The sequence below is a fragment of the Aedes albopictus genome, chromosome 2 (assembly GCF_035046485.1).
Source record: "Aedes albopictus strain Foshan chromosome 2, AalbF5, whole genome shotgun sequence".
Lineage (NCBI taxonomy): Eukaryota > Metazoa > Arthropoda > Insecta > Diptera > Culicidae > Aedes > Aedes albopictus.
The window spans coordinates 465,320,723-465,347,230 of NC_085137.1; the positions used below are offsets into that span (position 1 = coordinate 465,320,723).

Consider the following 26,508-nt stretch of genomic DNA (forward strand, 5'->3'; position numbering starts at 1 on the left):
CTACAAGTCAAGACGATGGCGGATAATCGCTCAAGATATTTCAATTCGGCTTTCTGCATCACCGTGGGTGCTCGTGACTGAAAGCAAGTAAGAAGGAAGTAAAGTCAACCTTGATATGTGGAGTCTGCTATATAGTATGTTAAAAACTACTTTTACTTTTAAAGCACATTCTGAGTTACCAAAAAATCATTCTCAAACTTAAATAGACTCATCTCCTTCAAAAACATAATGGATCATCATCCAACTCCCAATGTATCCGCTCCAAAACTCATCAGAGCTTTAACCAACTTTGCCATTTCCCGAGAAACAGTTTATCTTTCCTTTGGGTCGGTCGGTTGACTGCCTGCCTGGCTGAGAGGAGCCTGTGAAAGCAATTCTACCATGAGTGTCAGCTTTGCCGTTAGAAAAGTGTTTTTGCATGTGTACTTAAAGTTTTCACTTTGCTCAGTTGCTCCATATTTGACTAGTCGTAATGGTATCGTTTCGCTTCCCTGTTCACACTTTCAACAGTTTCCAGTAGTTGTCGCCTGGTTCTCTGAATAAGAGACGGAGATCGATTTCCTCTCCGAATCATGATGCCATGATGCATTTGGGTGTGCTGTGCTGGTTGTTATCTTGCTCGCCTCGTCGTCGTCGTTCGTCCATCATTAATTTCCTAAGCAAACATTTACACTCGCTCTCGTTGCGTTGGTTGGAGCTGGGGCGTACTCCACAGAATTTCGTCGAAAACCCGCAAGCACACCGACAGATGACATTCCAGCTGAAAGAAGGAAAAAAACGGAAAACCGGAAACCCAGAATTCATTCTCACCGCAATAACAAAGACAAACTTGGGACAACATTTTAATTTGGTATTCGTTCGCTGGGGGTGGCGTTTTGGGGGAAAAGGTTTTTGAAGAGGTTTAAAAAAAGTGTCAGTACCTTATCTAGAGTTTGCCAAATATTTGGACAGCTGCGAAGCAGAAATACTTCTACAACCTTAACATTCTATCATCATACCAACAAATAAAGTTTGCTTCTGCCTTTACTGGTAACTATGTACTTACCGTCTTAGTCATCCTGGATGTATTCTAAACTTACATCAGGATATATTAGCCTTATTAGTTTCGCCGGAGAACCATGCTGCTCAGATTTCACATGTTACTACTCATTATAGTTCGCTGCCTTGTATTCAAAGAACCAATGAGAAGTCTGGGAGTTGTGCGCCTTGAATTGATCCTCAATAATGGTGTTGTCTGAGGTTTCTTAAACTGTGAATTCTATAGACGTACCGAACGGACCATCTGTTGTTTCGTTCTTTCCTGCCTCAGGTCCAAAAGTACGACGTTGGTCCTAAACAAACATTGTGCACCGAATTTAGATAATTTTTCCTCCGGTTCTTTGTGGTTGCTTCACTTCAAACGAACATTTAAAGCATCCGTTCCGGCGACGATGATGACGAAAACGACGAGGAGGCGCAATAGGATTGATTCGAGATGTGCCAGCAGTTTCCAGTAAATCGAGCAGCTACATTTTAAACATTTATGAGAGCTACATCATGTACCGTACCCCCTTCCACGTCGAACAAAACTCATTTTTCTAATGCATCCCGTTCGGCTCGGCTCGGTACATAAAAGTACCAACTCACGTCTCCTGCACGGATGGAAACATAATTCATATCCGAAAAATTTACATTCTCCGTTCCGGGCTTTTTTTTATGGCGAGGGGCCTATGGCAGGGGTTCCGAAGTGAAATGGGTGGATTGCAAACTTTGTTTTTCGTGGGAAAACTGGGGGCATTCGGTGTAGATGAAGTTCTCGTCCTTTTCTTTCTTTTAGGAAAATGTGTTTGAACTTTCTGAACGGGACATCCAAAATCAATCGTAGTAACGAAAACACGTCTTAGCATGCTTACAAGAAAGTTCGTTTTGATAAGGGTTAGATTGAATGTGAAAGCTAGATAGAAATAATTTTATTTTTAACATTTCTTAAGAAATAACTTCAAAAATTCCTCATGGATTTGATTCAAAGGTTTATTCAGGAACTCTTGCTGAGATTCTCTAATGATTTTTTCCAAAAATAACGATAAGAATTCAATAATTTAGAAATTCCAACGAAAATTCCTCCATGAACGATTTCAACCAGGAATTCCTCAGCATTTCTCAAGAAATTCTCCAGGAATTTCGCAGAAAGTTCTCCAGGGTTCAACCAGAACTTTCTCCAGAAATTTCCCAGGAATTCTTTCAGGAATTTCCCACCAATTCCTCCAGGAAGGAATTTCCCTGAAATTCGTCCTGGAATTACTCAGAAATTCATCAAGGAATTTCACAGACATTCGTCCTGGAAATTCTCAGAAATTCCTCATTTCTAGGAAACTCCTGCAGGAATTTGTGAGAAATTCCTTTCCTCGAATTTCCTCCAGGAATTTCCCAGAATTTCCTCCAGGAATTTCCCGAAAATTCCTCCAGGAATTTCCCAGAATTTCCTCCAGGAATATACCAGAAATTCCTCCAGAAATTTACCAGAAATTCTTCCAGGAATTTCCCGAAAATTCCTCCAGGAATTTCCCGAAAATTCCTCCAGAAATTTCCCAGAATTTCCTCCAGTAATATAAAAGAAATTCCTCCAGAAATTTACCAGAAATTCCTCCAGGAATTCCTCCATAAATTCCTCGGAAATTCCTCCAGGAATTTCACAGAAACTCGTCCAGGAAATTCCCAGAAATTCCTCCGGGATTTTTCCGTAAATTCGTCCATGATGTTCCCAGAAATTCCTCTCAGAATTTTTAAAAAATTGCCTCAGAAATTTCCCTGAAATTCCTCCTGGAATTTCATGGAAATTCCCCCTGGAATTTCCAAGAAATTCCTCCATGAATTTCCAAGAACTTCCTCCAGGAATTTCGAAGAAATTCCTCCAGGAATTTCCAAGAAATTCTTCCAGGAATTTCCAAGAAATTTCTCCAGGAAATTCCTCCAGGAATTTCCAAGAAATTCCACCAGGAATTTCCAAGAAATTCCTCCAGGAATTTCCAAGAAATTCCTCCAGGAATTTCCAAGAAATTCCTCCAGGAATTTCCAAGAAATTTCTCCAGGAATTTCCAAGAAATTTCTCCAGGAATTTCCAAGAAATACCACCAGGAATTTCCAAGAAATACCACCAGGAATTTTCAAGAAATACCTCCAGGAATTTCCAAGAAATACCTCCAGGAATTTCCAAGAAATACCTCCAGGAATTTCCAAGAAATTCCTCCAGGAATTTCCAAGAAATTCCTCCAGGAATTTCCAAGAAATTCCTCCAGGAATTTCCAAGAAATTCCTCCAGGAATTTCCCGAAAATTTCTCTAGGAAGTCCTAATAAATTCCTCCAGAAATTCCACGGAATGTCCTCCAGGAATTCCTTGGAAATTCCTCCTGGAATTCCTCGGAATTCTTCAGGAATTCTTCGGAAATTCCTCCAGGAACTCCTCGGAAATTCTTCCTTGAATTCCTCGGAAATTTATCCTGGAATTCCTAGGAAATTCCTCCTAGAATACCTCGGAAATTCCTCCTGGAATTTCTGGGAAATACCTGCAGAAATTCCCCGGAAACTTTCTCGGAAATTTTCCAAGCATTCCTCCAGGAATTCCCCCAGAGCTTTCACAGGAATTCCTCCAGAAACTGCCCAGGAATTCCTTCGTCCATTTGTCGGACATTTTTCCAAGGGTTCCTCAAAAATTCCACCAAGAATTCCTCGGAAATTTCTCCAGGAGTTCCTCCGAAAATTCCTCCAGGAACTCTTCCGATTTTCACCAGAAATTTCTCCAGGAATTCCACGGAAATTCCTCTAGAAATTCTCCGGAAATTCCTCCAGAAATTCCCCGAAAATTCCTCCAGGAATTCCCCAGAAATTCCTTCAGGAATTCTCCAGTGATTCCTTCAGAAATTCTCCACAAATTCTTCCAGCAATTACCCCGATTCCTCCAAGAAATCCACGGCAATTTCTCCAGGAATTCCTCCGGAAATTCCTCCAGGAACTGCTTCGGGAATACTCCAGGAATTCCTCCGAAAATTCCTCCAATTATTCCTTGGAAAGTCCTCCAGAAGTTGCTCCGGTAATTCCTCCAGCAATTGCTCCAGAAATTCCTTCATGAATTCCTCCATGAACTCCTCCGGAATTTTCTCCATGAATTCCTCCGGAAATTTCTCCGTGAATTCCTCCGGAAATTCCTCCAGAAATTCTTCGGAAATTTCTCCAGGAATACTTCAGAATATCCTTCAGGAATTCCCCAGAAATTCCTACAGGAATTCCTCAGAAATTCAAGAGTTCCCCGGAAATTCCCCCAGGAATTTCTCGTTAATTCTTCCATGAATTCCCCGGAAATTCCTCCAGGAATTCCCCGGAAATTCCTCCGGAAGTTCCCAGAGAATTGCTCAAGAAATTCCCCGGAAATTCCTGGAGCAATTTTCTGGAAATACCTCCTGGAATTTTCTGGAAATTCTTCCAGGAATTACCCAGACATTCCTCCTGGAGATCCCCAGAAATTTCTCCAGGAATTCCCCGAATTCTGCAAGAAACTTCCCGGAAATTCCTCTAGGAATTCCCCGGAAATTGCTCCAGGAATTCCCCGAAAATTGCTCCAGGAATTCTCCGGAAATTCCTGCAGGAATTCCCAGGAAATTCCTGCAGGAATTCCCAGGAAATTCCTCCAGGAATTCCCCGGGAATTCCTTCAAGAATTTCACGGAAATTCCTCCAGGAATTCCCCGTAAATTCCTCCAGGAATTCCTCGGAAATTCCTCCAGGAATTCCCCGGAAATTCCTCCAGGAATTCCCCGGAAATTCATCCAGGAATTCCCCGGAAATTCCTCCAGGAATTCCCCGGAAATTCCTCCAGGAATTCCCCGGAAATTCCTCCAGGAATTCCCCGGAAATTCCTCCAGGAATTCCCCGGAAATTCCCCCAGGAATTCCCCGGAAATTCCTCCAGGAATTCCCCGGAAATTCCTCCAGGAATTCCCCGGAAATTCCTCCAGGAATTCCCCGGAAATTCCTCCAGGAATTCCCAGAAAATTCCTCCAAGAATTCCCCGGAAATTCCTCCAGGAATTCCCCGGAAATTCCTCCAGGAATTCCCCGGAAATTCCTCCAGGAATTCCCCGGAAATTCCTCCAGGAATTCCCCGGAAATTCCTCCAGGAATTCCCCGGAAATTCCTCCAGGAATTCCCCGGAAATTCCTCCAGGAATTCCCCGGAAATTCCTCCAGGAATTCCCCGGAAATTCCTCCAGGAATTCCCCGGAAATTCCTCCAGGAATTCCCCGGAAATTCCTCCAGGAATTCCCCGGAAATTCCTCCAGGAATTCCCCGGAAATTCCTCCAGGAATTCCCCGGAAATTCCTCCAGGAATTCCCCGGAAATTCCTCCAGGAATTCCCCGGAAATTCCTCCAGGAATTCCCCGGAAATTCCTCCAGGAATTCCCCGGAAATTCCTCCAGGAATTCCCCGGAAATTCCTCCAGGAATTTCCCGGGAATTCCTCCAGGAATTCCCCCGAAAATTCCTCCAGGAATTCCCCGAAAATTCCTCCAGGAATTCCCCGGAAATTCCCCGGAAATTCCTCCAGGAATTCCTCGGAAATTCCTAGAGGAATTCCCCGGAAATTCCTCCAGGAATTCCCCGGAAATTCCTCCAGGAATTCCCCGGAAATTCATCCAGGAATTCCCCGGAAATTCCTCCAGGAATTCCCCGGAAATTCCTCCAGGAATTCCCCGGAAATTCCTCCAGGAATTCCCCGGAAATTCCTCCAGGAATTCCCCGGAAATTCCTCCAGGAATTCCCCGGAAATTCCTCCAGGAATTCCCCGGAAATTCCTCCAGGAATTCCCCGGAAATTCCTCCAGGAATTCCCCGGAAATTCCTCCAGGAATTCCCCAGGAATCAATCCAGGAATTCCAGGACTTTCCAAGAAATTCCTCCAGGAATTTCCAAGAAATTCCTCCAGGAATTTCCAAGAAATTCCTCCAGGAATTTCCAAGAAATTCCTCCAGGAATTTCCAAGAAATTCCTCCAGGAATTTCCAAGAAATTCCTCCAGGAATTTCCAAGAAATTCCTCCAGGAATTTCCAAGAAATTCCTCCAGGAATTTCCAAGAAATTCCTCCAGGAATTTCCAAGAAATTCCTCCAGGAATTTCCAAGAAATTCCTCCAGGAATTTCCAAGAAATTCCTCCAGGAATTTCCAAGAAATTCCTCCAGGAATTTCCAAGAAATTCCTCCAGGAATTTCCAAGAAATTCCTCCAGGAATTTCCAAGAAATTCCTCCAGGAATTTCCAAGAAATTCCTCCAGGAATTTCCAAGAAATTCCTCCAGGAATTTCCAAGAAATTCCTCCAGGAATTTCCAAGAAATTCCTCCAGGAATTTCCAAGAAATTCCTCCAGGAATTTCCAAGAAATTCCTCCAGGAATTTCCAAGAAATTCCTCCAGGAATTTCCAAGAAATTCCTCCAGGAATTTCCAAGAAATTCCTCCAGGAATTTCCAAGAAATTCCCCCAGGAATTTCCAAGAAATTCCTCCAGGAATTTCCAAGAAATTCCTCCAGGAATTTCCAAGAAATTCCTCCAGGAATTTCCAAGAAATTCCTCCAGGAATTTCCAAGAAATTCCTCAAGGAATTTCCAAGAAATTCCTCCAGGAATTTCCAAGAAATTCCTCCAGGAATTTCCAAGAAATTCCTCCAGGAATTTCCAAGAAATTCCTCCAGGAATTTCAAAGAAATTCCTCCTGGAATTTCAAAGAAACTCCTCCAGGAATTGCCAAAAAATTCCTCCAGGAATTTCCAAGAAATTCCTCCAGGAATGTCCAAAAAAAATCCTCCAGGAATTTCCAAGAAATTCCTCCAGGAATTTCCAAGAAATTCCTCCAGGAATTTTCAAAAAATTCCTCCAGGAATTTCCAAGAAATTCCTCCAGGAATTTCCTAGAATTTCCTCCAGGAATTTCCAAGAAATTCCTCCAGGAATTTCCAAGAAATTCCTCCAGGAATTTCCAAGAAATTCCTCCAGGAATTTTCAAGAAATTCCTCCAGGAATTTCCAAGAAATTCCTCCAGGAATTTCCAAGAAATTCCTCCAGGAATTTCCAAGAAATTCCTCCAGGAATTTCCAAGAAATTCCTCCAGAAATTTCCAGGAAATTCTTCCAGAAATTTTCAAGAAATTTCTTCAGTAATTTCCAAGAAATTCGTTCAAGAATTTCCAAGAAACTCCTCCAGAAATTTCCAAGAAATTCCTCCAGGAATTGCCAAGAAATGCCTCCAGGGATTTACAAAAAAATCCTCCGGAAAATTCCAAGACATTCCTCCAGGAATTTCCAAAAAATTCTTCCAGGAATTTCTAAAAATTTGTTCTAGGAAGGACTTCCAAGAAATTCTTCCAGAAATTTTCAAGAAATTCCTCCAGGAATTTCCAAGAAATTCCTCCAGGAATTTCCAAGAAATTCCTCCAGGAATTTCCAAGAAATTTCTCCGGGAATTTCTAAGAAATTCCTCCAGGAATTTCCAAGAAATTCCTCCAGGAATTTCCAAGAAATTGCTCCAGGAATTTCCAAGAAATTGCTCCTGGAATTTCCAAGAAAATCCTCCAGAAATTTCCAAAAAATTCCTCCAGAAATTTCCAAGAAATTCCTCCAGAAATTTCCAAGAAATTCCACCAGGAATTTCCAAGAAATTCCACCAGGAATTTCCAAGAAATTTCACCAGGAATTTCCAAGAAATTTCACCGGAATTTTTATAAGAAATACCTCCAGGAATTTCCAAGAAATTCCTCCAGAAATTCCACGAAAATTCCTCTAGGAAGTCCTCATAAATTCCTCCAGAAATTCCTCGGAATATCCTCCAAGAATTCCTCGGAAGTTCCTCCAAGAATTCCTTGGAAATTTCTCCTGGAATTCCTGAGAAATTCTTCCTGGAATTCCTCGGAAATTTCTCCATGAATTCGTCAAAAATTCCTAGGGAAATTCCTCGGAAATTCCTCCAGGAATTCCACGGAAATTCGTCCAGGGATTCCTCGGAAATTCCTCCAGGAATTCCTTGGAAATTCCTCCAGGAATTCCTCGGAAATTCCTCCAGGAATTCCTTGGAAATTCCTCCAGGAATTCCTCGGAAATTCCTCCAGGAATTCCTCGGAAATTCCTCCAGGAATTCCACGAAAATTCCTTCAAGAATTAATCGGAAATTCCTCCAGGACTTCCTCGGAAATTCCTCGGAAATTCCTCCTGGAATTCCTCAAAAATTCCTCCAGGAGTTCCTCGGAAAATCCTTCAGTAGTTCCTTGGAAATTCCTCCTGGATTTCATCGGAAATTTCTCCTGCAATTCCTCGGAAATTTCCCCTTGAATTCCTCGGAAATTTCTCCATTCATTCCTCTGAAATTCTTCCTGGAATACCTCGGAAACTTCTCCTGGAATTTCTCGGAAATTCCTGCAGAAATTCCCCGAAATTTTTCTCGGAATCTTTTCCAAGAATTCCTCGAAAATTCCCCGAGAAATTCCTCCAGGAATTCCTCCGGAACTTTCACAGGAATTCCTCCAGAAATTCCCCAGGAATTCCTGCGGGAATTCCTCCGTCCATTCCTCGGACATTCTTCCAAGGGTTCCTCGAAAATTCCACCAAGAATTCCTCGGAAATTTCTCCAGGAATTCCTCCAGAAATTCCTAAAGAAACTCTTCCGATTTTTTACCAGAAATTTCTCCAGGAATTCCCCGAAAATTCCTCCAGAAATTCTCCGGAAATTCCTCCAGGAATTTCCCAGAAATTCCTACAGGAATTCCCCGGTGATTCCTTTAGAAATTTACCTGAAATTCGTCCTGGAATTACTCGGAAATTCGTCCTGGAAATTCTCTGAAATTCCTCCACTAATTTTCCAGAAATTCCTCCGGGAATTTCCCAGCAATTCCTCAAGGACTTTTCAAGAAATATCTCAAGGATTTCCAAAAAAAATCTCCAGGAATTTCTTAGAAATTCCTCCAGGAATTTCCAATAAATTTCTCCAAAAATTTACAAGAATTTTTTTGGAAATTCCTTGAGAATTTTTTTGGAAATTCCTGGAGCAATTGCTGGGAAATTCCTGGAGGAATTTCTGGAAAATTCCTGGAGGAATTTCTGAAAAATTCGTGGAGGAATTTCTGGGAGTTTCCAGGATGAATTTCTAGGAAATTCCTGGAGGGATTGACAAAAAATCATTCAGGAATTTCCCAGAAATTCCTCTAGGAATTTCCTAGAAATTCCTCTAAGAATTTCTCAGAAATTTCTCCAGGAATTTCCCAGAAATTCCTCTAGGTATATACCAGAAATTCCTCCAGAAATTAATCAGAAATTCCTCCAGAAATTTCCTGAAATTTCCTCCAGGAATTTCCCGAATACTCCTCCAGGAATATCCCGGAAAATCCTCCAGGAATTTCTAGAAAATTCCTCCAAGAATTTCCCAGAATTTTTTCCAGGAATATACCAGAAATTCCTCCAGAATTTTACCAGAAATTCCTCCAGGAATTTCCCTGAAATTCCTCCAGGAATTCCTCCAGAAATTCCTCGGAAATTCTTCCAGGAATTTCACAGAAATTCATCCATGAAATTTCCAGAAATTCGTCCAGGAAATTTCCAGGAATTCCTCCGAGAATTTCCCATGAATTTCCAGGAATTTCACAGAAATTCATCCATGATGTTCCCAGAAATTCCTCTCAGAATTTCCCTGAAATTTCTCCAGAAACTTTCCAGAAATTCCTCCAAGAATTTTCAAGAAATTCCTCCAGGAATTTTCAAGAAATTCCTCCAGGAATTTTCAAGAAATTCTTCCAGGAATTTTCAAGAAATTCCTCCAGGAATTTTCAAGAAATTCCTCTGAGAATTTCCAAGCAATTCCTCCAGGAATTTCAAGAAATTTCTCCAAGAATTTCCAAGGAATTCCTCCAGGAATTTCCAAGGAATTCCTCCAGGAATTTCCAAGGAACTCCTCCAGCAATTTTCAAGGAATTCCTCCAGGAATTTCCAAGGAATTCCTTTAGGAGTTTCCAAGGAATTCCTCCAGGAATTTCCAAGGAATTCCTCCAGGAATTTCCAAGGAATTCATCCAGGAATTTCCAATAAATTCCTCCAGGGATTTCCAAAAAATTCCTCCAGGGATTTCCAAGAAATTCCTCCAGGAATTTCCAAGAAATTCCTCCAGGAATTTACAAGAAATTGCTCCAGAAATTTCCAAGAAATTCCTCCAGGAATTTGCAAGAAATTCCTCCAGGAATTTCCAAGAAATTCCTCCAGGAATTTCCAAGGAATTCCTCCAGGAATTTCCAAGGAATTCCTCCAGGAATTTCCAAGGAATTCCTCCAGGAATTTCCAAGAAATTCCTTCAGGATTTTCCAAGAAATTCCTTCAGGATTTTCCAAGAAATTCCTCCAGGAATTTTCAAGGAATTCCTCCAGGAATTTCCAAGGATTTCCTTCATGAATTTCCAAGGAATTCATCCATGAATTTCCAAGGAATTTATCCATGAATTTCCAAGAAATTCTTCGAATAATTTCCAAGAAATTCCTTCAGGAATTTCCAAGAAATTCCTTCGGGAATTTCCAAGAAATTCCTCCAGGAATTTTCAAGAAATTCCTCCAGGAATTTCCAAGAAATTCTTTCAGGAATTTTCAAGAAATTTCTCCAGGAATTTCCAAGATATTCCTCCAGGAATTTCCGAGAAATTCCTCCAGGAATTTCCCATAAATTTCTCCAGGAATTTCCCAGAAATTCCTCCAGGAATTTCCCATAAATTCCTCCAGGAATTTCCCAGAAATTCCTCCAGGAATTTCCAAGAAATTCCTCCAGGGATTTCCAAGAAATTCCTCCAGGAATTTCCCAGAAATTCCTCCAGGAATTTCCCAGAAATTCCTTCAGGAATTTCTAAGAAATTCCTCAAGGAATTTCTAAGAAATTCCTCCAGGAATTTCCCAGAAATTCCTCCAGGAATTTCCAAGAAATTCCTTCAGGAATTCACCGGAAATTCCTCCAGGAATTTACCGGAAATTCCTCCAGGAATTCCCCGGAAATTCCTCCAAGAATTCCACGGAAATTCCTCCAGGAATTCCACGGAAATTCCTCCAGGAATTCCACGGAAATTATTCCAGGAATTCCACGGAAATTCCTCCAGGAATTCCACGGAAATTCCCCCAGGAATTCCACGGAAATTCCACCAGGAATTCCACGGAAATTCCTCCAGGAATTCCACGGAAATTCCTCCAGGAATTCCCCGGAAATTCCTCCAGGAATTCCCCGGAAATTCCTCCAGGAATTCCCCGGAAATTTCTCCAGGAATTCCCCGGAAATTCCTCCAGGAATTCCCCGGAAATTCCTCCAGGAATTCCCCGGAAATTCCTCCAGGAATTCCCCGGAAATTCCTCCAGGAATTCCCCGGAAATTCCTCCAGGAATTCCCCGGAAATTCCTCCAGGAATTCCCCGGAAATTCCTCCAGGAATTTTCACAGAATTCCTGGAGGAATTCCCCGGTAATTATTCCTGGATATTCCTAGAAACTCCTCCAGAATTTTCATAGAAATTTCGCCAGAATTTACCTAGAAATTTCTCCAGGAATTTCCCAATATTTTAGGAATTTCCACAATATTTTAGAAATTCCTCCAAGATTTTCCCTGAAATTACTCCAGGAATTTTCCTGAAATTCCTTTAGGAATTTGCCAGGAATTCACAAGGAAGTTACAAGGAATTTCTTCAGGGATTCGCAAGCAAATCCTCCAGCAATATACAAGGAATTCCTCCAGGAATTCGCCAGGAATTCCTCCAGAAATTCCACAGGAATTTCTCCAGAATTTCACCAGGAGTTCATCTAGAAATTTTCCTTAAGTTACTTCAGCAATTTTCCAGAAATGTTTCCAAGAATTTTCTGGAATTACTCCAGGAATTTCCAATAATTTCCCCCAGGAATTTACCAATTCGTCAGAAATTCCTTCAGGAATTCGCAAGGAATCCCTCCAGGAATTCGCCAGAATTTTTTCCAGGAATTCGCCAGAAATTCCTCCAGGAACTCACCAGGAATCCCTCCAGAAATTCACCAGGAATTCATCTAGGGATTTCCCTTAAATCCCTCTACGAATGTTTCAGAAATTTCTCCAAGGATTCTCAAAAATTCTTCAAAAAATATCCCTGAAATTCCTTCAGGAATTTCGCAGAAACTCTTCCAGGAACTCCCCAGGAATGCATCCAGAAATTTCCCTGAAATTCCTCCAGGAATTCTTTCAGCAATTCCTTCAGGAATTCCTCCAGTAGTTCCTTCAGGATTTACACCAGGAATTCCTTCAATAAATACAACAAACACAACAAACCTATTTAAGAATGATTTCCTGAATTGAGCTTGAGTCACTCCAAAATATTGGGAACTTCTGTTTCCATGCACAGATGACACGTACCTCTAAGCGCTATCATATCCACCCCACCCTTGTCGGGTGGTCGGTCGCCAACGAATCCGGTTCTAGGACGACCGCCCGGTTGGCATGTGATACATCTTTTCTCGTTCGAGAAAGCTCCAAAACAGAGTTTTCAATTTCTCTCGCCTATGCCTCTAAACCCTCCCAGTTCAGTGCCAGCTTCAGACCCCTTGGAGGGCCCTCCGAAACATCAACCAGTCGTCGTTCTAAAACCGACGACGACGTCGACGGCGTCCTGGTCCACCAGAAGAAGCATAGGCGCACAATATTGAGTGATGTTAGAATTCGACCTCCGACTCTGACTCTCCGACTGACTGTTGTGGCACCTTTTCCGTTTCGGCATTGTGAGTGAGCCTGCCTCTGTGCCTTCTGATGCTGGTAAGGTAAGGGTGCGCGCGTAACATAAATTTTCATTTCGGCATCATGAATATGCATTTTCCGAGCATCGTCCTCGTGTCGGTTGGTCCTTGCTTGGTCCTTGGGCTTCAACGCCAGCTCCGGTTCGGAATCATTTCAATCTTCTCCGGTTCTTGTGGAACATGACGAGAGCGATGATGATGGTTCGGGGAGGGTGCCCTCAGTTCAGTTCAGTTACTGGAAACCATATGGGTGATGTGTGTGCCTGGCGCTGCCTGACTGGATTCACTTTGCTGTTTGGCAGTTAGCAACTATGTGAGTGAAATGTGGGAAGAAGCGTGTGGATCATTCGGAAGATTTTCAAATCTAATCCGAGCTCAGGATTGTGTTGGCAGATGTCTGGAGAATTCAGTTGGAATGTTGTGGGAGCAGTCAATTTCTTTTGTTTTGGCTTTGAGAGGGAATTGGATTGGATTTGATTGGAGCAGACAATTTGAAATATTAATTTGTTGGAGAAATGACTGAGCGCCAAACGTGAAAAGTCGTGTTTTGAATGAACAAACAGCATGATGGTGCATAAGTGAAAGAACTATCACACTTCTGTCGGGGAAATTGTATAAAAACTGTTATTATACAATTTTCTTAACAAAAGTCTTATTGTGGAATGTCTACATGGGTATCGACTTCCGCCTGCTTGATTAGTCTTCATTTTCCTCTTCTTCTTCTTTAATTTCTTATTATTTTTCTTGGTGTAATGACCCGACTTGGGCAGCCTGTTTTTCAGTTCAGTGTTCTATGATCACTTAAATAGTTTTCATAACTGAGAGCACGGTCATGCTTACCGCAACGGGTATATGGGGCTGTTCACCATTGGGTCTACAAAACATAAAAAAATCACACAATTTGCCGGGTGCGGATGTTATGTGTCTGGCACTCCATGTGCCATGAAGTGCAGCTCTACACAGTCGATGCAACGTTACCAGTATTGGATGCTCTGGACGGACGATGACCTCCATTGCGAGTGATCCAAAGAACGAATTTTATAGCTGGAAGTACAACAGATGGCTGTTTTTAGTGTGGCAGTAAAATCTGAGTCGCTCGAGGGAGCACTCCGGATCATAAGTTGAACACGAAAAGTTTCTCATCATAAACGTTCACACCTTTAATTCACCAGAATTATCATGTAGTAAAACTAATAAAGGTTTTGAATTTTTTTACACGTGATCTATTTTTCAGTTCATCTGCACTTTTTACACTTTTTGTACCTTGCAATTCAAATAATGTCCCACAAATTGGCATAGAATGGGGCGATCAAATATTACTCTGACATTCATCCAAGTTTGGCACGGTAAAGGCTGGGTATGCTGCGCAATTCAGATCCCATTGTGATCCACTAGCCTCTGCCCAGCAACTCCTATCCCTACCTCCACGCGGTACCGGCCGGAAACTATGAGCAACCTTAGGGAAGATCGGGTAACCAACCCCGGTGGGAACTTTGGTCGTAGGCTGACAGGGAAGGGGGGGTTTGCTTCGGCAAACCTGAGCGTCTGTTCTCCAGGAGGAGCGGCTCACAACAGCGTCTGATCCCCATGTTAGAGGCGGCTGATCTACGTCCGAGTGCCAGGGAAGGACTCTAAGCTCAACTGTGCACTATGGTCCTCCGGAAAGTAGGGGGTTGGTGTCAGGCCCTACGAGCCAGCCGTAAAAAAACATTGTAACGGAAAATCAGCAACAGAATAATACGAACCGATACCAATGGCGACGACCACAGCGACGAAAAGGGACTTGCGATTGGAAGCTCGGTACGTGGAACTGCAGATCTCTCAACTTCATTGGGAGCACCCGCATACTCGCCGATCTACTGAAGGACCGCGGGTTCGGCATCGTAGCGCTGCAGGAGGTGTGTTGGACGGGATCCATGGTGCGAACGTTTAGAGGTAATCATACCATCTACCAGAGCTGCGGCAACACACGCGAGCTGGGAACAGCTTTCATCGTGATGGGTGATATGCAGAGGCGCGTGATCGGTTGGTGGCCGATCGACGAAAGAATGTGCAGGTTGAGGATCAAGGGCCGATTCTTCAACTTCAGCATAATAAACGTGCACAGCCCACACTCCGGAAGTACTGATGATGACAAGGACGCATTTTACGCGCAGCTCGAACGCGAGTACGATCGCTGCCCAAGCCACGACGTCAAGATCATCATAGGAGATTTAAACGCTCAGGTAGGCCAGGAGGAGGAATTCAGACCGACGATTGGTAAGTTCAGCGCCCACCAGCATACGAACGAAAACGGCCTACGACTCATTGATTTCGCCGCCTCCAAAAATATGGCCATACGTAGCACCTTTTTCCAACACAGCCTCCCTTATCGTTACACCTGGAGATCACCACAGCAGACGGAATCTCAAATCGACCACGTTCTGATTGACGGACGGCACTTCTCCGACATTATCGATGTCAGGACCTATCGTGGCGCCAACATCGACTCCGACCACTATCTGGTGATGGTCAAACTGCGCCCAAAACTCTCCGTCATCAACAATGTACGGTACCGGCGATCGCCACGGTACAACCTAGAGCGACTGAAGCAACCGGATGTCGCCTCAGCATACGCGCAGAATCTCGAGGCCGCGTTGCCAGACGAGGGTGAGCTCGATGAGGCCCCTCTAGAGGACTGCTGGAGTACAGTGAAAGCAGCCATCAACGACGCAGCCGAGAGCACCATCGGGTACGTGGAACGGAATCGACGGAACGAATGGTTCGACGAAGAGTGCAGAACGGTTTTGGAGGAGAAGAACGCAGCGAGGGCGGTAATGCTGCAGCAAGGGACTCGACAGAACGTGGAACGATACAAACAGAAGCGGAAACAGCAGACACGCCTCTTTCGGGAGAAAAAGCGCCGCCTGGAAGAAGCGGAGTGTGAAGAAATGGAACTGCTGTGCCGTTCCCAAGAAACACGGAAGTTCTATCAGAAGCTCAACGCATCCCGCAACGGCTTCGTGCCGCGAGCCGATATATGCAGGGATAAAGACGGAGGCCTCTTGACGGACGGACGTGAGGTGATCGAAAGGTGGAAGCAGCACTTCGATCAGCACCTGAACGGCGTGGAGAACGTAGGCACGGGAGCCCACGGCAACGGAAGAAACGACGACGCCAGTGCAGCGGAGGACGGAAATGAACCAACTCCCACGCTGAGGGAAGTTAAGGATGCCATTCACCAGCTCAAAACCAACAAAGCAGCTGGTAAGGATGGTATCGCAGCTGAACTCTTCAAGATGGGCCCAGAAAAGTTGGCCACCTGTCTGCATCGGCTCATAGTCAGGATCTGGGAAACCGAACAGCTACCGGAGGAGTGGAAGGAAGGGGTAATCTGCCCCATTCACAAGAAAGGCGACCATTTGGAATGTGAGAACTTCAGGGCGATCACTATTTTGAATGCTGCCTACAAAGTGCTATCCCAGATCATCTTCCGTCGTCTGTCACCTAAAACAAATGAGTTCGTGGGAAGTTATCAAGCCGGCTTCATCGACGGCCGGTCGACAACGGACCAGATCTTTACCGTACGGCAAATCCTCCAGAAATGCCGTGAATACCAGGTCCCAACGCATCACCTGTTCATCGACTTCAAAGCGGCATACGACAGTATCGACCGCGCAGAGCTATGGAGAATCATGGACGAAAACGGCTTTCCTGGGAAGCTGACTAGACTGATTAAAGCAACGATGGACGGTGTGCAAAACTGCGTGAGGGTTTCGGGTGAACTATCCAGTTCATTCGTATCTCGCCGGGGACTGCGACAAGGTGACGGACTCTCATGTCTACTCTTCAACATCGCGCTGGAAGGTGTGATGCGACGAGCCGGGCTCAACAGCCGGGGAACGATTTTCACAAAATCCGGTCAATTTGTGTGCTCTGCGGACGACATGGACATCATCGCTAGAACATTTGGAACGGTGGCAGAACTGTACACCCGCCTGAAACGCGAAGCAGCAAAGGTCGGACTGGTGGTGAATGCCTCAAAAACAAAGTACATGCTGGTAGGCGGAACCGAAAACGACCGGATCCGTCTGGGTAGTAATGTTACGATAGACGGGGATACTTTCGAGGTGGTGGAGGAATTCGTCTACCTCGGATCCTTACTGACGGCTGACAACAACGTGAGCCGTGAAATTCGGAGGCGCATCATCAGCGGAAGTCGGGCCTACTACGGGCTCCAGAAGAAACTGCGGTCGAAAAAGATTCACCCACGCACCAAATGCACCATGTACAAAACGCTAATAAGACCGGTGATCCTCTACGGGCACGAGACATGGACCATGCTCGAGGAGGACCTACAAGCACTCGGAGTTTTCGAGCGACGCGTGCTTAGAACGATCTTCGGTGGTGTGCAGGAGAACGGCGTGTGGCGGAGAAGGATGAACCACGAGCTCGCTGCACTTTACGGCGAACCCAGCATCCAGAAGGTGGCCAAAGCCGGAAGGATACGGTGGGCAGGGCATGTTGCAAGAATGCCGGACAACAACCCTGCAAAGCTGGTGTTTGCAACTGATCCGGTTGGCACAAGAAGGCGTGGAGCGCAGAGAGCACGATGGGCGGACCAGGTGGAGCGTGACTTGGCGAGCATCGGGCGCGACCGAGGATGGAGAGCGGCAGCCACGAACCGTGTATTATGGAGAAATATTGTTGATTCAGTTTTATCTTGAATTTGATGTAATACTAAATAAATGAAATGAATGATCATCCAAGTTTGTTATGATTCACGTTGTGTTGATCATTAGTTGGGCTTGTTTGGCCAAATATTTGTCACGGCTAATGGGACCTTAATCAGCATCGCTGCGTTGATACGCTATTCACAAATCTTCAGTCAGTTTTGCCACTTAACAATAGCAATTTATTTATCGTCATCATCGTCTAGTCTTTCTGACATACATACTTCCCAACTAGAACAAAGTCAGCTCCTATGAATACTCTCACAGTTATTATTATTATTATAATTATTTTTCTTTATTATCGAGATTTTCAGCCCTCGGCTGGTTCATCTCGTAGCACTCACAGTTATTTGCACTCGTGAAACTTGTGGCCGACAAAATCATTACGATAAGATTGCTGACCGACTAGGAAGTGAATCGCTTCGGATATATGGCTCCTAATTTGGGCACGAGGAGCTGTTTTTTTTCTCTCTGAGTCACTGATCAGCAAAAAACCGGAGCAAAACAAGCCTTCTCGTAGAAAAAAAAAATTGCCTGGTAATAATCACTTTATTCACGCACAAGCGAAGCATGCACGCACTCGTCTGGAATTCGTGTAGCATTTTTTAGTTTGATAGAAAACGTATTACTCGACAAGCACTCTGCTTTTCAGGAACACTGAAGCACAAAGCACTAGTTTATGATGGGTCATTACTTGATTTGTTAATTATATCCTAATAGAAGCACTTGCAATAGTTGTTTTTGTTTTTATATTGCTCCATTTTCTCGAATCAGGTACAATCTCAATCCAGTATCAATCTCCCATCTAAACAGTTTAAACATTTAACAGTGTTTGGGTCAATATGACCCAGACAAGAAAGTTTTACGTGTGTATACTTAGTTAGCATCCTAGAAGAGTTAAAAATCTTCCAATGGAACCACACATTTACTCGCGATGCAAATCTCAGCACAAAACAAAATTAGTTTGAACTGAACTGAACTGAACTGAAATTATTTCAAGTCCGAAAAATACTTATTTATTGCTTCAGCATTCAATTTCTATTTATAATTCGACGTTGTTCTACGGATGGTTGATTTGCAACTAAAATGTCACGCGTTTTCCATGCGATAAACAAGCGTTCAATGGTGTTCAATTTGATATCGAACGGTAACGGTCCGTATCTATCGTTTGAACTTCCAGCTGATAAGGAGTAGGGCTTTGAACGGATAAGAAAAACTGGAAAGTAAATACATATTAGTTCACGCTTGTTTTATTTGTTTTCGTTTCTTCTGACCGGTTGACAATCGTGGCTCTTTACATAGATTATTTCCATGGGGTTGAATACACATAAAGCAGGATACAAAAGTTCAAAGTTTTGAATTTTAAACTATTAGGGTGATTTGCCAATTTTTGAACAATAACTAAATGTTTACCAGTTTCTGAAAATCTTATTACAAGTTGAACTCAAGTTATTCTCGGTCGATGTAAACGGCTGATGTATATGCGGGTGCCATGATGTTGCACCGATTTAGTTACAAAATTATAGATATTTTTCTTTAAAGAATGTGATGGAAAATTTAGTACCATTTATGCCTGCACAATCAAACTGCACAATTCCTAAAATTAATTTTAAGAAATTGGTGTCACGAAATTAGCTTTGTTGACTGTTAGGACGATTTTCGTGATCAAGGGAGTTTCGGAAGCATTCTACGGGTTTTCGAGGGGTTCCAAGGGCGTTTTAGGAGTGTTCCAGGCAAGAATGCCATGTATACAGATTCATCTGTTTTATACAGATGTTTGACCATGTAAAGATCCGTTATATATGAAATACAGATTTTTTAGCTGTAGGGGCTATTTTATTTTTGTAAGGCATACAGATTTTTTACCGAACTTTTTGAAAAACTGATGCAGATTTTTCAAAAAAAAAAAATCATCTGAGATCCCTGGTTTCAGGGGATTTCAGGGAGCTTTACCGTATGCGTGATAATGTTTGCACCATCGTTAAATAACGTTCCAGTTTAACTTGTGAATACAATGTATTGGTTTTATTTGCAGGCATTTAAGCTTCAACTCATATCATAGAAGGCTGCCAATAAAAAATGTTGATTTTTTTAGTTTAACACTTGCATAATGGCTACATAAGTGGCAACCTAGCTCGTGATTTGCCCGCGCGCAAATATCGAAAAGTGTCCGTGGTAGTGTGACAGTCAAGGTTAAAAAAAATTGAGTTTTTTTTTTATTTTGACATTGCCTAATGGTGTAGATATTAACACACAAACAAAATTTAATATAACTATTGATTCTGGAATTTGGTACGGGTCGATATTTCATCGGAGTACGAAAAAACGGATGTTGCATTCGGGTAAATTCAAGATTTTCTTATATGGCGCTACTCGTAGCTCCCGGATGCCATTGGTATTTATGTAAGATTTTTTTCTATGGTCAAAGCATCATAAAGGCCACCGTCATTTTTCTTTTCGATATGCCGTGCCGTTAAGTCGCTGATTTCGCGTTTCTTTGCCATTTTCCTCATTGAGCGCACATAATTCACCCAAATCTTCTTTTTGATGGCAGCGATAGCCTTCTTAATCCATGTTAACCTTGGACGACCAGTGGACACCTTCGGGAATAGTTGCCCTTGCTTTTTTTCAGTCTACGACCGTTTTACCATTCACCTAAACACTCCTGAAATGCATTTTTTAACATTTGCGCGAGCACAAATCCCGACTACCGCTGCCACCTCTTCATGGTGCAAATTTTAAACTTAAGAAATCGGATTTTTTTTTACCCGTATCCTTCTATGATATGAGTTAGAGCTTACGTGCATGCAAAGAAAACCAAGACATTGTGTATGCAGGTGATATGGGAACCTTATTTATACGCTGGTGCAAACATTATCACGCATACGGTATAGGCATTTCAAGAGGTTTCAGGAGGATTCAGGAGCGGTCCATGGGCGTTCCAGTAGTCTCATGGAGTTTCATGGGCGTTCCTTGGGTTTGCAAATGATTTACAAGATGTTCCAGGGGTCTCAGCTAGTTTGAGGAGCGATACATAGGCCTTCAAGGGGATTCGAGTACGTTGCAGGGGTGTTCCATGAGGTTTCAGCGTCATTTCAGGGGGCTGCAAGGGGTTTCTGGAGCGTTTCAGGGCTGTTCTAGGGGCCTAATGAAGCTTCAATTGGTTTAGGGACGTTTCAGAGAGTTTCAAGGGGTTTCATATGACGTTCCAGGGCTATTCTATTGTGGTTCAGGGAGTTTCAGAAGCATTCCAGGAGGTGTTAAGGTGTTTCAGTAGCGTTTCAGGGCTGTGCTAGGGGCCTCATGCGTTTTCAGTTGTTTTTAGGGGTGTTCCAGGGAATTCGAAGGCGTTTCAACGGCGTTCCAAGGAGTTTCATGCAGTTTCGGGGGAGCGTTCTAGGGAATGTATCCCTGATATCACCTGAAACCATAAAGCGCTTTGAAACACCTCAAAACATCTCCTGAAACTTCCTTGAAAGCCCTCTAAATCCCCCTGAACTCCCCAAAAAAATGCTCTGGAACCCTCTCAAAACCGCTGAAACAGGTGCGCGCACGGAAAAGGCAACGGCGGAGAAGTTTTTCCTAATTTTGGCAAATGGTGGAGGAGCACCTGGGTTTAACACCCAAAAACCCTCCCATGTGCAGGGGTCTGCCCTAAAAAACCTTTCATACACCCTGAAACTTCGCTTAAACATCCCTCATACAACTACTCATAAGAACCCCAAGGAATCCCCGCGAACCCCTCCGAAACCCATCTGAAGCTCCCATGAATCATGCAAATGAATATTTGGAAAATTTGTTATATTTCGAGACCGCTGAACCCCCTGAAATGTCCCTGGCTTCTACTGAAACCCCCTTGGTATCCCATCTGAGGCATCCAGAAATGCCACTGTAACCTCCTCTTGCTGTGTCCTATAATCGCCCACCGGTAACAATACAGTACTGTTCCGATTTTATCACGCCCCTTTTCAAAAATGCTTTTTAATTTTCTACAATATCTATACGCATTTTCAATATTTTTAACGTAACAAAACGCGCCTTCAACATATATCTTAAAGAAAAAGGGAACACTTGTTTTCAAATGTATCAGCAAATAAATGAAAAATGAACGACTGACGCGCGGAGGCCGTGATAAAATCGGATCATTACTGTAATTGAATGACCGATTTCCGACTACATTCCAAGAAGAATTTACAGCGTTGAAGTTCGTTGCAGGATAGGAATTATAAAAAATATAGAGATGTTAAAAAAAAGAATTGTCACATTATTAAACAAATATGTTGAAAACTCTCAAAATGTAGTCTCTGAAAGACTTCTTTTGTTGGTTTGGGAAAAAAAACTTTAAAGAATAGAAAAATAATTGTTTTATTACAGCTAAAAAAAACCTTTAAAGAATATATGGAACGATTTGTTTGTAAATCTCCGAATAAATTTCCAAACAAGTTCTTTGTATATTCTTCGAAAGAATCTCCGAACGAATATATATCAACATTATTAAAACACTCCGAAGAATTAATCGGAAAATTTACTATTGAATTTCTATAGGAGTTGAACATTACTTTCAATATTTTTAATATGAAATTCTGGAATAAATTTTGAACTACATGCTGATAAGACGGCTCTGACGTGGGGTCTTAAACGTCCCTGAGACCTCTCGGAACACTCCTGAAACACCATAAGACACCTAAGAGTACCTAAAACGCTTCTGAAATAATACTCCCAAGAACTTAGGCCTTAGCCCTTCGTGGTCCCCCTGGAACGCCACTGCAACCTACCTTAGCTGTTCACTATAAATGCCAACTGTTTGTTATTGCCATAGTTACCGTCATTACACAATTAGATCACAAAAGGCTCGTTCTGTACCACCTGGTGTGCGCAGAATTAAGTGATAAATGTTCTGTAACAAATCTAACCCTGCAGCCGAGTTTAGAAAGATTGATGAATGTTTTACTAGGTGAATCCCTGAAGAAAACTTACATAAGGTGAAAAGGGAACATTTTGCTAATGTCTAGCCTTTGTGAAATTAGTTTAATGATCGATTTCCGAATAGAATACAAGTTTTTAACTATATGCAAAGTAAAGTTGGTAAACTTAGTTTTATTCAAGGACTGCCCAGGTAACCACTAAGCATTTGAACAAGCCGTATAGCTGCCTTGAATCAGCATTAGCTGTGCTATTCAAAAGCCTTCGGCTGTTAAATAGCATTTCAACTGCTCGAGTGGGAAGCAATCCAAATGCTTTTCAACTGCTTTACAAATGCTAAGAGCAAAGAGTATGGGAGATATGTTATGCATTTGACAACGTATGCTGCCTCACTCTTACAGAATCTATGCCACTGTTGACAAATTTGGACATCTGAGTTGCTTTTTCGTTTTTCCATTATTCATCCAAAAGTTCCGAAGCAAATATTGCTGCAGCTGGTTTGGATTGGGAGCATTGCCATCGAGAAATTACCACACCTCAACATGTTGTTGGAAAAAGTGTACCAAATCGTTGGGTCTTCGGCGGATCATAAGGTTATTGGAAAGAGGGAATCATATGTTATTGATGGAAGAGGGAATGAAAACGCTTTACACACTATAAAATGTCTCTTTTGGGTATCGGAACTGAAAATGTTTCCCAAACATTCTTTATAATGGGAATAAAATTGGCGCACGCCGTCGGACCAACTGTATAGTATCCTGGAGCGTGGAGCAGCAACTTGAGTAGGAAACATAATTGAATAATCACCGGACCATAAGTTCAAGCCCCGATTACACTAAAAACGAGCAAAAAAGTATCACCTGAACCACATGGAGTGTGGAGGAAGCGGGATCATCGAAAGAGCGAGAAGCAGACATAAATCTATATTTGTTTTGTTTTGCTCGATGAGGCGTTACCGACGTTACGCTTCCTTGACATTTTGATACGACGTTCCTGAAGGTATTGCACTCAGACAGCCCGTTATTTTGCCAAAACCTGCTGTTGAATAGCACTTCAGGCGTATATACGGCCAATTAGCATTAAATGGCGTGTCATAAGGTCAACTATAATGCTGCAGGAATGCTATTTTAAATACTTACTGGTTACTTGGGTGGAAGTCATCACAACACCAGTAGCAAGGACTACATACTATAATGCCTTTAATTACCAGAACACATATTCCAAATTTAAAAATAGGACGACACAAGATTTCGCAACGCAACCCAAAAAGGCGATCTATCCACGCTACGGGCTCCGTTAAAGATCGAGCATATTTTAAACCCCCTCAACCATTCATCCCTCAGCACGGGTCGCCTGACACCTTGGATTAGGGTTACCTGTTTGGTGGACTTTTACTTCCGGAACAGGGGTCCGTAGTGCTATTCTAAGCCGGCAGCTACACGGGCACGTGTTGCAGTTCGGAGCCAGGATACCATATTGAGAGTAACTCTATTTCAAGCAGCTTCAATTTTTTGAACGTTAATAGGAAATAATAACACATAATACAAAACCATTTTACATTGTAGTATCACTTCTCTTGCCAATCTCCTAACAGCGGTGCACGACACGACTTGTAGTTCTTTTTACCACGAACTGAAACGCACTGCCCTATCGTTCCAATCATCAATAGGCAGCCACTGTAGCGCTCGTCGTTATTGTTTCAGGGTTGCCAGTTCCACAGAGAGCCTAACGCATAGGAACTATTCGTAACAGTTACCGTCATTACCGCACTATGCTGCGGGATGAGGGCACTGACAAACCAACGTGACAGTGGTTTTTCAAAACTGTCCTTCGCCCAAATATTACGTTTTTTTATTTCGTCATTAGGGTGACCAATTTTCAGATAGGATGGTCCTAAAAATCAAGGTTTTTAAAAACTAAAATTTCCAAAAAAATCATAATTTTTGAACCAGTGAACCGAATTTAAACTTCTATTTTTTGTTTGAAAGCTACATATTCAATTCAAGTTTTCAATAAAAATACGTAAAATGGGCAAAATTGTGTTTTTGTGCAAGTGCAAATATATTAGTTTGTTTCATGTTTTCATGGTCTCGGGGCCAAAGAGGTACCCTGGTTTTTTTTTTAACTTTTTTCAGAAAATTCAGGATATTTGGCGTCACATAAAAGGCCAAATTGTCTCACACAAAACATTTCTTTTACTTTGGTTATATATTAAATCCTTATACATGTATGGATACCATAAAGACCAAGAATCACTCAAAAATTTAATATAAGGCATAATTTTATGAAGATTTACAATATTAGGCAATTTTAGAGCAGCTAGAATTAAAATATATAACGCCAAATTTCCTGAATTTTCTGATTTATATTGTTTATCCAGGGTACCTCTTTGGTCCCGAGACGATAAAGATGTAAAAAAACTAATATATTTGCATATTTTTTGCACAAAAACACAATTTGGCCCATTCAACGTATTTTTCATGAAAACTAGAGTTTAATAGCTTTCAAAAAAATCAAAGAAGTTAAAAATCGGTCACCTGGTTCAAAAGTTATGATTTAAAAAAAAAAAGTTTTTAGAAACTTTGATTTTTAGGACCACTTTATCTAAAAATTGGTCACCCTAATGACGAATTAAAAAAAAAATGCGGAGCTAATTATTTTTGATGAACTACAATCCCACCATATTTCACGATAATCGAAGTTGCTCTATATGTTTTTCTATGGAATGGCTGCCCATCTGTATTTTTTCTCAAGGCAGATATTTGCGCATTTCAAAATATCAGGAATGTGAAACAAATTTTAGTAGATTTCTGATTTTTTTTTCTAAATGAATCATAGGTGCACACTTTGCACCTTTGGAAAGAACGAATTGCATCGGTAGAGATGCATATGTTTGAAAATCGCCAAATTTAGATACATAACCGAACCCACAAAGCACCATTTTCATGGAAAAAATCAATTTCACCGTCCATGTTACGACTTGCCCTCATTTATCACTTCTCACAACCTAAACCAGACAATCGATCGGCAAGCAGCACACGAGGATAGGCAATCGAGAACGGAACTCAATCCCATAAACTGATCCCGGAGACGGACCGTATCCGGGCGCACTTGTAGTCCGACAATACCCGACATCGCCTAGCTATATTCTACCAAACCTAGGTTGGTAGATACCTTCATAGCTTGACGACTATTATTCCATTCGAATCGTCTTCATCGCATTCATCGTCGTCGTCGTCGTCATCGTCCAGCGAATGTGCCTATTCCATTTGAATATAGATGATAGTAATTTCTCCTAGAGTCCTAGGTATGTTGTACTAGCATTGGCATGATTCTGGTTCCAGAAAGCCGGTTCGTTTGCGATGGCAAGTTTTTTCTTCTCTAGCGTCCGCCGCCAACCAAATGGCCTCTAATCGGATACGGCTTTTCCTCATCCATATGTGTGGGCGTATTTGTGTTTCTCATTGCTATTCTTTCTTTTTTCTCTCTATCTCTCCCGCAGGTATTCCAGGCACCGGGACTTCAGGCCGTGACGCCGTTCGAGTTTCGCATCCGGTACAAATTCATAAGTCAATCAGACGCCATTGTCAGGTAAAATTATTCAGCAGAAACTGTTCGGGTGGGCAGCCACCGGTGGAAAAAAATGCTCCTCGGGGGGCTTTTACCGAAGCACATGTGTATGTTTGTGGATTGTATGCGAATCTGGAGCTGCATTTCGAATGCATGTCTGAGAAGGAATTGGATGATTTGTGAAATGCGAAGGGATGGGTTTATTCGGATTCGGGGAACTCAACTCGATGAATGGGTACGTGTGATGAGTTGATTTTTGGATATGGAAATCGGAGCGCACGTCATGAATTTGATTCAAGTGCCAGAAATGCATGATTAATTATGTATAGGCAAAGTTTTACTCATTTCCATCATGATACAGGAGTTAAAGCCTGAGGTATGAAAGCAGTTCGTTTCAAAACCTGTGTAAATGTAGAATAAGGGTACTGATGGTTTGCGTTGTGATTTTTTTGATAGCCATGATTATTTCGAATGTCACAAAATATGGAAATGGGCTTATTGAAATTACAAATTTTATAAAATATGTT

At 42.3% G+C, this 26,508-nt stretch overlaps 1 protein-coding gene and 1 long non-coding RNA gene across 2 annotated transcripts in view; one reads left to right on the top strand and one right to left on the bottom strand.

Annotated features, from left to right (window-relative positions):
* Window positions 1-26,508, top strand: part of LOC109418868 (uncharacterized) — a 515,512-nt gene that overhangs the window by 352,027 nt on the left and 136,977 nt on the right. The window contains exon 6 of the mRNA XM_062853981.1: window positions 25,914-26,002. Within this exon, the coding sequence (XP_062709965.1) occupies window positions 25,914-26,002 (89 nt within the window). The remainder of the gene's footprint in view (window positions 1-25,913; window positions 26,003-26,508) is intronic.
* LOC134288624 (uncharacterized) lies at window positions 117-1,921 on the bottom strand. Its single transcript, XR_009998068.1, has 2 exons — window positions 1,046-1,921; window positions 117-760 (listed from the first exon to the last, which is right to left on the bottom strand). It is a non-coding gene; the product is annotated as an uncharacterized LOC134288624 (long non-coding RNA).